We start from the raw sequence: 13,015 nt of genomic DNA, 5'->3' as shown, positions 1-13,015 counted from the left end.
TGACAAGGACGGGCTGGGGACACCCACACCCACACATATGCTTGCTGCATCTGGACTCAGGAGTCCCTGGCTGGGGGCCTCTGCAGAGAACCCAGCTGTCACAGAGTGGAGTCCCACCACTGTCAGGCTGCAGCAGTGGCTGGCACTCAGCCTCCCCACTTCTCTTTTCCAGCTCAGCCCTACTGAGTCTTGGCAAGATGAGAAAGCCGGGCCACTGCCACCTCTGTGCTCCTTCAGCCTTCTCCTGCCCTCCTGGTCTTGTGACCACCCGCCATCATGCCATTTCATTTCATGTGACCCTGGCTGTGGCCTTGAGGCTGGCCTCTCTGAGTGGCTCAGAAAGGAGCGTTGGCTAATAATCGCTTTAAGTCTTGGAAATTAGGGAGCTGTGAGATCCTATCCATTGTTGGCGCATCAACTGCCCCCCTTTCCGCCCAGCCATACGCTCACGCTGATGCTGTGCAAAGCTCGTGTAAAGGTCCCCGCTCTGCCCAGGCTGAGGCATCGTTCTCTCCACTTTACTGACAAGCACGAGCCAGGGGATGGCTGCTCCTTTACAACACGCCAGGGTCCCAGCATCACCGAGGCCCATCTGGGGCCTCCTGTGTCTCTTTTCCTTCAGAGGCCAGCCCAGTGACACAGACACACCAGCTCCACCCCAGCCACTCATCCAAAGTCTCTTGCCCACTAGTCTACCGCAGCCCCACAGGCCTCTGTACTTGAACGTTTCCTGTCACAGGCCAGCAGAGGGGGGGGGGGCAGGGGCTGAGTTACGTGGCCAGGAGGGCCATGGCTTTCCTTGACGTGAAGACATGTTCATAGGTGGCGCTCATACACACTGGGTGGCAACTTCCATCATGAAGGCAGCCCCCCTCCCCACAGTGGAAGGAGTTTTGCAAAGCCAATACTCTCTGACTTTCTGGAGTTTGCTCCATTCTCAGGAGGGTTGTTGACTTACAGCCAAGTCTCCCCATGCGTGCTTCTGGACTAGTGGATTGGACAGAAAGCATGCTACCAACAGTGGCAGCCCCTCCGATGGGGCCCTACTCTGTCCCCTAAGCTTTCTGGAAGGTACCACAGGCCCCATCGTGGGGACCAACCTTCCGGGAAGTTCTGATGCACAGGCCAGACCACAGCCTAGGGCAGAACCCAGGCCCCCTGCTCCAAGCCAGTCCCCATTAGGGGACAGAGAGCTTGCAAGGCCAGCTCAAGACACACACTCTGCCCGGCTAGGTGAGAACCAAGGGCCCAGGTGGGGCTTTTGCCGTACGCCCCTTCAGTCCCACCACTGAAAGCCTTGGGCCTTGCCTCGCTTGGACTGGCTCAGCCATTGCTGTCAGGAGCCCAAGACAGGGTGTGTAGTCCAGAGCTCATGTTCCTGAACACAGAATGGGGAGGCAGTTTTCTCAAAACTCGCCAGCCATTCGCCTTTTGGCTTGCCGACACGAACAAAGCTGCGTCTATTTCCTGGATGGAAGGACCAGCTCTGGAGTTGGCATCGTCATGCATCCTAATCAGGTCCTGTGGTTAGGGAAAGGAACCTTCCCCTGGCTGTCCTGCTCCTTCAACTGTGGCTGTGTTCCACCACCCAGGGCAGGAGACCTAAGCCATCTTTTCTTCACATACTCGGCTCCAGGAGCTTTGCTCCTCTTTCCCCTCAATGACAACAACAGATCACATTGCCAGAGACTCTTGAAAACGCCCTTTGTCATGGCTTTCAAGCCGTGATTAGACCTCACACCACCAAGTATGCCCCTGGAAGCCCAGAGGGCCTGGCCAGCAGGACCCACAGCTCTCAGAGGACAGAGGGCTGCCAGGGACCCTGCCTCCTGAGAAAAGTTCTGGACTCAGTAGTTGGTGGAGTCTGGACATCAGTCAAGCGTGTAGGAGCATGGAGGAAGCAGTGGAAAGGCCAAAAAGGAAGCATTCCAAGCTGAGTGGTGGGGGTTGAGACGTGAGCAGAGAGGTAGAGAGAGTGGACGACCCCCTCTCCTCTGGCAGGCCTGCTTGTTATACAGATGATGGCCGCACTAGGCAGTTAGCAGTCACCTCTGCCTCAGGAAGCAGGAGGGCTACACGAGAAGGTAGCAGGCAGTTCTATTGTTGCTATTGTCATCATTGTTCAGAAGCATTTTCCTTTTTTCTTCTTCCCTTTCCCTTTATTTTGACTGGGGTGGGTGCTCCCTGTGTCCTTTGCTTGTGTCCCTGCTTCCACATCCCTTCTTCTCCACTGCTACCGCCACCACCACCACCACCACCTGCATTGCAAACTTGAGCGATTGAAGGCCCAAGCAGGGAGATGGCTCCATAAGACCCAAACGGGGCACTCTGGCTGTCAGCTGGGCCCACCCCTTTGCTGGAGCTACAACCATCCATCAATAGCATAGTCACAGGCCGAGGCCAACTGCGGCACCCCTCTGCTCTGGTTTAGTGTGGCTGGGGTGGGTCCTTACCGCTCTGCAGTGCCACTGCCCTATCCCCATCTGGATCTGTCCACAATCATGAAGCTCATGATTCATAACTCTTCATCCATGTGGGGGAGGGGCAGGCAAGGGCTGAGATGTGAGCTAAGTGCAGGCAGTCTTGAGGCTCTGAAGAAGGTCAAGCAGAGGGGCAGAGATGGGAGCAGCTCTTTTGGATAAAGGTGGTCGGGACAAGCTTCTCTGAGCCACGTTCTGAACTGAGGAGGAAAAGCCAGCCACGAGGCTGTCTGGGGAAAGAACAGTCAAGGCAGGGCAAGGAGCAGGTGGAATGGCCTCAGGGGTTATAGGAAGACGGTATAGGGATGCCGGCAAGGGTGACGTCAAGTTGGGCCTTGTAACCCATAGGTGTGGCGCTGCCCACTGAGCCCCTGCTGGGTACAGGCAGGCGCTGTGCTGGGCATCGGGACATCAGTCAGATGGGGCTCATGGCCTGGTGGAAGGACACCAACAAGAGAAGGGTGCGTGGGAGGGGGGGAACGTTAGAAGGGGAGAGAATGAAGCTGGAGAGGGTGCAAGGGTGTGTGGGAGATGGGTGCTGTGCTGAGAGGAGGGGCATGAGGCACCCTGGGGAACAGAAGGAACAGGCAGCACAAAGGCACTGAGGCAGGAGCATCCCTGGCGTGCCTTGGGAGACAGGAGAGGGAGATAAGAGGCCAAGGTGGGCCCCCTGCAAAAGGATCTCGGGCTGCCTTGCGGGGTCAGACTGTGGGGCGGGTTCAGGATGTCAGTGGAAGGCAACTAGCTCGGCGGGCTTTGCGGGGGGTGGAGGGATATTAAGGGTGAGACCCCATGAGACACCCAGGTGGGGGGTTAGAGAGGCAGGTGGTTGCCTGGGCCTGATGGTGGAAATGGGGGACTTGTTTGTAGACAGATGGTATTGAAGGCCACGGGTGGGTGCAAGCACCCAGGAAATGCGTGAAGATAGAGGGAGAAGAACAGAGGCCCAAAGACTGAGCCTGAGGCCCTTGGGCATCAGGAGATGGGGAGGGGAAAGCTCCATCACAGGAGCTGAGCAGGAGCCACAGTGAGGAAAGAGAGGATGGGGAGACAGGTGTCAGGGTAATGAGGATAGGGGCAGTGAGCACTGGCTAGGTGGAGGTGGCTGAGGAGCCATCCAGGGAGGACAGAGCAGGGAACAGTGGACTTGGCAATGAGGAGGACCTAGGGCCCTGGAGCAGAGCTTCCCGATAGGGGGTGGGCAAAGGCCAGATGGGGCGGCTTCAAAAAAATAGGAGGACGGGGTGTGGAGATAAAGAGTACAGACACATCTGTGCACAGGGCAGAGAAGCGGGGCTACAGCCACAGGAAAACACGTGACCAAGAGGGCAACAGACAGCATAGACCCACGAGAGGAGAGAATCTCATGGCCATGTCTGTCAGTGGGTGGAGGAGTGGAAGCTGCCCGTTCGGGAGAGCCCAGCATGCTGGACAGCAAGGAGGAGACAGAGGGTGCGTCACGGAGACCAGAGGCGGGACATGTGGTGGCTCCCCATGGGGACTTTTTGGTCTCACTTAGAGGGAAATGGAAGCTACTGAAGAGTCCTCCTCCCCCCAAGCCCTGCCTGAACCTTCTCCAGATACCTTGGCCATCACCCTAGGACTCAGCATTCCATTCCTTTTATTCCGTAAATTAGCACACAGAAAAATGGACTTCTCACGGATGGGTCTCTCTGAAAGGCTTGTGGGTTTCCATGATAATCACCGGTAATTGGAAGGCAAAAGTTGGGAACAAAGAAGAAGGATCAGTAGTTGGAAAATACGGCCTTGGTGGTAAAAACAATGCCAGAGATCAAATAATAGAATTTTGCAAGACCAGCGACATCTTCATTGCAAATACCTTCTTTCACCAACATAAACGGCAACTAAACTCATGGACCTCGCCAGATGGAACACACAGAAATCAAATTGACAACATCTGTGGAAGGAGACGATGGAAAAGTTCAATATCATCAGTCAGAACAAGGCCAGGGGCCAACCGTGGGACAGACCATCAATTGCTCATATGCAAGTTCAAGCTGAAACTGAAGAAAATCAGAACAAGTCCACGAGAGCCAAAATATGACCTTGAGCATATCCCACCTGAATTTAGAGACCATCTCAAGAATAGATTTGACGCATTGAACACTAGTGACCGCAGACCAGACGAGTTGTGGAAGGACATCATCCATGATGAAAGCAAGAGGTCATTAAAAGTACAAGAAAGAAAGAGAAGACCAAAATGGATGTCAGAGGAGACTCTGAAACTTGCTCTTGAACGTCGAGTATCTAAAGCAAATGGAAGAAATGATAAAGTAAAAGAGCTGAACAGAAAGGTGGCTCCAGAAGACAAAGTAAAGGATTATAATAACATGTGCAAAGACCTGGAGTTAAAAGAGAGGAACTCCCTCGGCATTTCTCAGTCTGAAAGAAGTGAAGAAAAAATCCAGACGTCAAGTTGCGATATTGTAGGATTCTATGGGCGAAATATTGAGCGACTCAAGAAGCATCAAAAGAAGATAGAAGGAACATACAGAGTCCAAGCTGCACTGAAGTCATCAGCGAAAACGAGGCTCCAGGAATTGACAGAATATCAATTGAGATGTTTCAACAAACAGATGCAACGCTGGAAGCGCTCACTCATCTATGCCAAGAAATTTGGAAAACAACTGCCTGGCCAACTGACTGGAAGAGATCCATGTTTGTGTCCATTCCAAAGAAAGGTGATCGATCCAACGGAATGCGGAAATTATTGAACAATATCATTAATATCACACGCAGGTAAAATTTTGCTGAAGATCATTTAAAAGCGGCTGCAGCAAGTACATCAACAGGGAACTGCCAGAAGTTCAAGCCAGATTCAGAAGAGGACGTGGAATGAGGGGGTATCATTACTGATATCAGATGCATCTTGGCTGAAGGCAGAGAATACCAGAAAGATGTTTACCTGTGTTTTATTGATTTTGCAAAGGCATTCGCCTGTGTGGATCATAACAAATTATGGTAACACAAATAAGAACACTTAACTGTGCTCCTGAGGAACCTATATGTAGACTAAGAGGCAGTCCTTTGAACAGAAAAAGAGGATACTGCATGGTTTAAAGTCAGGAAAGGTGTGCGTCAGGGTTGTATCCTTTGACCGTACCTATTCAATCTGTATACTGAACAAATAATCTGAGAAGCTGGACTATATGAAGAAGAAGGTGGCATCAGGATTGGAGGAAGACTCATTAACAACCTGTGTTACGCAGATGACACAACCTTGCTTGCTGAAAGTGAAGAGGACTTGAAGCACTTACTGATGAAGATCAAAGACCACAGCCTTCAGTATGGACTGCACCTTTTTTTTTTTTTTTATAAGAAAACAAAAATCCTCACAACTGGACCAATGAGCAACATCATAATAAATGGAGAAAAGTTTGAGGTTGTTAAGGATTTCATTTTACTTGGATCCACAATCAACAGCCATGGAAGCAGCAGTCAAGAAATCAAAAGACACATTGCATTGGGTAAATCTGCTGCAAAGGACCTCTTTAAAGTGTTGAAGAGCAAAGATGTCACCTTGAAGACTAAGGTGCGCCTGACCCAAGCCATGGTATTTTCAATCGCATCATATGCATGTGAAAGCTAGACAATGAATAAGGAAGACTGAAGAAGAACTAATGCCTTCAGACTGTGGTGTTGTTGAAGACTATTGATTATACTATGGGCTGCCAAATGAACGAACAAATCTGTCTTAGAAAGAGTACAAGCAGAACACTTCTTGGAGGCAAGGATGGCGAGACTGCATCTTACATACTTTGGACATGTTGTCAGGAGGGATCAGTCCCTGGAGAAGGACATCACGCTTGGCAGAGTACAAGGTCAGCAGGAAAGAGGAAGACCCTCAACGAGGTGGATTGACACAGTGGCTGCAACAATGGGCTCAAGCATAGCAACGATTGTAAGGATGGCGCAGGACCGGGCAGTGTTTCGTTCTGTTGTGCACAGGGTCGCTACGAGTTGGAACTGACTCGACGGCACCTAACAACAACAACATATGCATGCAAAAGCTGGACAATGAATAAGGAAGAAAAAAGAAGAATTGGTGCCTTTGAATTGTGGTGTTGGCAAAGAATCCTGAATATATACCATAGACTGCCAAAAGAACGAACAAATCCGTCTTGGAAGGAGTGCAGCCAGAATGGTCCTTAGAAGCGAGGATGGCGTGACTTCATTTCGAGTACTTTGGACATGTTCTCAGGAGGGACCAGTCCCTGGAGAAGGTCATCATGCTTGGCAAACCAAGGACATCATGCTTGGTCAGCAAAAAAGAGGAAGACCCTCAATGAGGTGTATTGACGCATTAGCTGCAACAATGGGCTCAAGAACAACAACAATTGTGAAGATGGCACAGGACCAGGCAGTGCTTTGTTCTGTTGTACATAGGGTTCCTATGAGTCAGAATTGACTCAACGGCATGAACCAGTGTCCCAGGCATAAGCTGCACCCTGTAGCACTGGTAAGACCATTAGGATGCCATTTTGTAACAGCCCAAGATTTGAAGGCAGGCCAGCTAGAACTTGGAAGACAGCCAAGTAAGCACCAGCTGGGCTGGACTTGGGGCCTGACCCACGGGTTAGAACCCCAAAGAGCAGACTGTGTGGTGGGTGGCCCTTTTGCCCCTCTTGTGGTTTGACCGTTCATTCGTGTGGTTGACAAGAGTTTGTGGGGAGACTAATATGTGCCAGGCTGTGGAGCTGGCCAGAGGTGTGAGGAGACTTAAGCTTAGGCCTGAGCAGAGGCCTGGCCTAGTCATGTGACCTGGTACCAAAGGAGGTGACCAGCTCAGTGAGGGGATGGGGCGTGGCCAAGATCACAAGGTGCAGTGCTGGCACACGGTTCCAGCAAAAGTCCCCAGAGCCCTGGAAGTACCAGACAGTCTTTCTCCTTCCTGTGCTTCCTCAGCAGATGGCTGGGCGGCTTCCACACCGCCCTGTGCCCATAAGAGGCTCAATTTATGAGGCCACAGCTGAGTCGGCTGCAGAAAGTGGACTCTGTCTCTTTTCATTAAAAGTATAAAACAAGATCAACTTCTCAATTTCTGTGTTACCCCCATTTTAGAAGCCAATTTGGCAGGATAGAGGCTTTAGTGAGAGTATTTGACCGTCTGCAATGTGGCTTTATGAAGCACATAGGATATGGAGCTAGGAAATTCTGATTTTATGGCAGTGCTGTGGTCACTTTTTGCACTCAAAAATCGTGAGGTTTGCCTTGCTTACACTGATTTAGGACAGCTGTGCTTGGCCACCCTGAGTTGGCAGAGGGCCCAGATGCTGGCAGGTTAGCGGACTCATTTGTCAACAGGGTAATTCATTGTCTAAACTACGGGCTGGTCAGCTTTTTCTGTAAAGGACGAGGTAGCAAATATTCTCAGCTTTGCGGGTCACACGGTCTCTATCGAGACCGCTCAGCCCTGCCATGGAAGCAGCCATGGACAACACTTAAGTGAATAGGCGTGGCTGTGTGTCAATAAAATTTTATTAACAAATACAGGCCAGGCAGGATTTAGCCCTTGGGCCATAGTTTGCGGACACCTGGTCTAAACCAAGACCACCAAATCCTTGGACATGGAAATGACCTCAGAGCTCGTATCGTGCCCTCTGATCGAATTTATCGACAGGAGCCTCAGGCCACACAAAGCCACTGCTCTGCATCCTGGAGGGCAGGACAGCTGACCGGCCTAGAGGTCAAAACTTGGCGCCAGCCGGCACTGTGGCTGAGGTCTGCCCCTGGACTTCCGAAGCAGGAGGATGCCCGGGCTGGGGGCCGAGGAGGGAGCAGTGAGAGGCAGCAGCTCCGTGGCTTGTAAAGGATGGGACTTGAGTGCGTGTGTCAGCAGACGGGGTTAGGGAGACACAGTCAGGACCTGGACTTGCTGAGGCTGACATGCCTGCGTGCCTGGAAGGGAGAGGGTGCCCCGCGGAGGGGTGGGTGTGCAGGCCCTGCGTGGCGGGTGCTTCCTGGACACCGTCTCTGAGGGCAGGGCTGGTGCGGGGAAGGGACGGCACGATGGGCCAGGGATAGAGGGGCTGTAGGAGAGTGAGGAATACCTTGTCTCAGCAGGAACAGGCTTGGTGGCTGCAAATCCAAAGTGGGGCCACGTTTGGTCTCAGATGCTTCTGACCCCCCAAGGTAGAGTCCCCTGGTGGTCCACTGTGTTGAGTGCCCTTTAGGGGGACTAAGACAAAAGCACAGAGTGGCCACCAGATTGAGCAGCAGGAAGGCTGATGATGAGGCCTGGGGCACGGGGGCAAGGTCCCAGGAAGAGCCAGGGAGGCCGTCCAAGAAAGAATGGCAAAGAGCCCCATCTACTAGGAGCTTGTCCACCCTCTAGCAGTCTCCCTCTTACAAATCACCTGTCTTTTACACTAAATTGGATTTCCGATTTGGAAGAGACCCCAGGGGCCAGCTGCCTGCCCTCCATCCAGGGCCGGGAGAGGGGAGGGAGCAGTGAGAGTCCAGCTGCCCAGGCCAGCACAGAGAAAGCCCCTTCATGAGAGCCAGTTGACAGGAGGGCAAATCCCAAACCAGGACGCCCTCCCCCCAAGCCAGGCCTGCAGGCAAAGCCACCCCATTCCATCCGCCACTCCAGTGGATGCGCACTTAGAGTGTGATCACCATGCCATCGATGTGGACCACTTGGGCAGCTGCCCCCCACTAATTCTGTCCTTCCTTTCCTTCCTCCTCTCCCCTCCCCCTTGGGACCTCCTGCCCTTCCTTCCTCGTGTCCCAGATCCGGGTGGTGAAAGCCTTCCGTAGCTCGCTCTACGAGGGCCTGGAGAAGCCAGACTCTAAGGCCTCCGTCCATAACTTCATGACTACGCCCGAGTTCCTGATCAATGACTACACCCACAACATCCCGCTCATCGATGACACGGATGTAGATGAGAACGAGGAGCGCCTGCGCGCCCCCCCACCCCAGTCCCCCAACAAGAACAACAACGCCATAGACAGCGGCGTCTACCTGGCCACGACCGCCAGCAAGTCAGCTACCTCTTCCAGGCCCGGAAGCCCCCTCCACAGCGTGGAGACGTCGCTCTAACGGAACTCCTCTCTTTTGCTGCACACATGCGCGTGCACAGACACACATACACACTCTCAGACTCTCAGACTCACCCACACTCACAGATGTAAAACACCCCAGACGGCGGAAGACTTTTCTTGCACATCATTTGCAAGAAGCCACATCCATTCACTAAGGGTGCAGCCCGCCACCGGCGTCTTTATCCAGGACCCCAGGAAGAAGAGGGAGGAACTGAGAGGGTGAAGATCTCTGTTCCCCACCTGTTTTTCTAGCGATGCGATGCTTTTATTTTTAAACAAACACTACAGTTCCGTTCCACCATCCATTTGCCATCGGGGATGTGCACTGGGGCCGGGCGCTGGCTGGGGTTTGTGGGAGCAACTGAATCAACGTGTTCGTCCACAAAAGAGGCGAGCACTCTGGCTGGGAAGGCTGTCCCGGTCCCCACACCGCTTCCTTTCCTGCCCTGTCAGCCCAGCAGATGGCCCACCCAAGGGAGTCTGTGCAAACGTACCTGCACCACAAAGCAAGTACCCCGGGATAAACCGTCCACATCAACAGTATGCGTGCGTGCGTGTGCGTGCGTGTGCGGAAATATATATATATATATAAAATATATAAATATATATATATATATGACAAGATGCTTATTTAAAGACTAAGGAACTATTTATTGGCATGCTATGTCCATTCCTTTTATCGGGCATTTTCATTTTGAAATTTCATTATTTATTTTAGCAGGGGGTCCTGGTGGTGCAGTGGTTACAGCACTCGGCTGCAAACCAAAAGGTCAGCAGTTCGAACCCAGCCACTCTTCAGGAGAAAGAAGTGGCAGTCTGCTTCTGTAAAGATTGCAGCCTTGGAAACCAGATGGGGCAGTTCTACTCTGTCCTCTAGGGTCTCTATGAGTCAGAATCAACTCTGCGGCAGTGGGTTTGGTTTGGGTTTTATTGTAGCAGGTGTTCTTTTTTTTTTTTTTTTTTTTCAGGAAACTGGACTGCAAGTATATCTTTTGGCACCAAATCCCATCTGCCCCTTGTAACCCCCAGCCCTTCGTCCTCTCCCCCTGGCCCATTGCCACCTCTCCCCCTGACCCATTACCACCTCTCCCTCCCAGCACAGTTCTGGAGGTTGTCCTCTTTGGGATTCCTGAGAGGGATGTGGTGGGAGGAGGGGCATCAACGAAGGAGGTCAGGGAGTGGTTAGGAAAGGAACCTTTGCACTTTGAGACCCCTGCCGATAGAGAAAAGCACATTTCAATAGAGTTTTTTATTAAGAAGATAAAAGCCAGAGCCGTGCTCCGTGCTCCGAGTGTACCCTCTCACGGGTGGGTGTGGAAGCTTGGTTTGCAAAGTCACGCCTCCAATTCCAGATCCCTCATTCTGGCTGCTGGCCTTTGCAGGTCCACACCCCCCAATTTCAAGAGCCAGGTCAGGTCCTGTGCCTGCCCCCCACCCACCTGCTCCTGACACAGATGGAAGGATCTAGAATCCAGAGGGCCAGTGAGGCTGTGTCAGGGGCAGCAGCCAGGCACAACCAGGGGCGGCAAGCTCACCCTCGATAGCGCTCATAAACATCCTCTCCCAGTGCCAGGTCCAGAGGGAACAGTGCCAAGAGTCAAAAAAGAAGCCACATTGACTGGAGAGCAAATTCACAAGCAAAAGGAGCCGCCTGGGTGAATGAGGTCGGGACCGGCTACCTTTCAGCCCCAGCCTCCTTGTCACCTCCCACTGGACTCCTTTTACTTTAGTGAATGCCAAGAAATTCTCCCTGGCCAATCTCCAGGGTCTGCCATGGGGTGCTAGGCACCCGCAAAGTGACTGGGAATGTGTCCTCAAACGCCACCCGCCAAAGTGCTCTCCCAGCCATCAACTTCTCATCCAGAGAGCATGCGCAGAGGACACAGGCTCCGCAAAGGCATGGGTTTGTGTCTGCTGCCCTGGAGGGCCAGTGGCAGTGCCGCTGCTCAAGTCAGGCCAAGTCCAGCCACCCACAGGATGCCAGTGAAGTGGCGGCACTTTGCCCATGAGGTTCCTTTACCTTGTGAACTGGTGGGTTTCACTTTTGCAGGCTGGTGGCTAGTCTCTAGGCTTGGGAGACGAGCTGAGGGGCAGGGTCACACGGAACTGCAGGTGCAGATTGGCCCTTAGGAAGTTGTGCTGTCCCTAACCATATGGAACAGGGCTCGTCCCACCCCACCTGTCTCAATGAGCTGAGTCCCCTGAGCCAAGCCACACCGAAACTCGCTCGCTCCCTGTTGCTACCATTAATCCTGTGTCACTTCTAAGCAGGATAGTCAGAGCTCAGGCAGAAGAATTCCTGTTGAAAACAGAAAAGCCCACTTAAAATGCCAGCTACAGATCATTTAAAGCCATCCCTTTTTTTCTAAAGGGCACGTTGAAAATGTTACCCATTTGTAAATTGTTCCCAAAAAAGGCAACTCAGCCTGCTGAGGGGCTTTGTGTTATTAAAATAGAAATACAATTTGACACGTGAACTTCACGTGAAGAAGGCAAGCCGTGGACTGCTGCCCTCCCCGGTTCTCTGCGTCCGCTATCGTAGACACCCCGGGAGAGCGGACGGCCAGTATGCATCTACGCTGCCCTCGCTGCTGCTGCTGTATAAAGTTGCCTGGTTTAAGGCTGCCTTCCACTGGAGTGTGGGTGACAAGAGGGGCCAGGAGGCTCTGGGACTTCGGTCTCCAACTCTGGGTTTTGTACAGTCTCAGGCCGAGGGACCTGGAAGGCCCTCTTTACAAAGCGCTATATTATACGGAATGGCTTGGTCAACCATGTTCAGTCATTAAATATGTTTTACATTTTTTATCTGCCTGTTATAAAGACGAACAAAAAAATATCTTAATGAGAAAGACCACAGATGCATAGCAATTTAAGGTCTGTAGTTGAGTTTCCTAATTGAAAGAATAGACCACAATTTCCGTGTATTTAAAAAAAAAAAATGAAAGGCTCCTACACTCCTGTCTGGGTAGCGTGTGTTCTTTCTTTGCCCCACATCACTAGCTGTCATAGCACTGTCGTACACTGCAGGGGTGGTTGGTAGCCACTAGGCGTGGCGGGGGTTGCGGGGCTCAGAGGCCGATCTGGCCCCAGTGTCACTGGGCACTCCAGGCAACAGCTCCTCTAACCGCAGGAGTCCCCTACTATCATGGGCGGGAAGGGATGTAGCAAGTGTCCACCACACCAAGCCAGGTGCCACCCCTGGCACCCACACAAACTTCCTCTTGAGCCTAAAGCCATTGAAGAAACCCCATTGTTTCTCTGCTCCACACATCGCCCTTCCAACGACCAGAGTCTAGGAGTCTCAAGAAGGCCCAAAGACAAGAAGCAGCCCGCAGAGGCAGACAAGTCGCAATCTTGAAGCTAAGGCTGAGTGAGTTGTGGTAGCTGGCACCTTCTGCAGGGTACGCCCCCCCAACAGAATCGCCATCTTCACCACCTACCGGAATCCCAGGAGTAAGGGGAAAGAAAGC

The 13,015-nt window shown here is 52.3% G+C and overlaps 1 protein-coding gene across 3 annotated transcripts in view; it reads left to right on the top strand.

Moving 5' to 3' along the window:
* Nucleotides 1-10,041, top strand: part of ATP2B3 (ATPase plasma membrane Ca2+ transporting 3) — a 59,231-nt gene extending 49,190 nt beyond the window's left edge. For all 3 annotated transcript variants that reach the window (XM_049872679.1, XM_049872680.1, XM_049872678.1), the window contains one exon: nucleotides 9,235-10,041. In XM_049872679.1, the coding sequence (XP_049728636.1) occupies nucleotides 9,235-9,543 (309 nt within the window). In that variant the 3' untranslated portion in view covers nucleotides 9,544-10,041. The remainder of the gene's footprint in view (nucleotides 1-9,234) is intronic.
* Nucleotides 10,042-13,015: the final 2,974 nt, after the last annotated feature.

The sequence above is a fragment of the Elephas maximus genome, chromosome X (genome assembly GCF_024166365.1).
Source record: "Elephas maximus indicus isolate mEleMax1 chromosome X, mEleMax1 primary haplotype, whole genome shotgun sequence".
Classification (NCBI taxonomy): domain Eukaryota; kingdom Metazoa; phylum Chordata; class Mammalia; order Proboscidea; family Elephantidae; genus Elephas; species Elephas maximus.
This window is presented reverse-complemented; position numbering and strand designations above follow the sequence as displayed.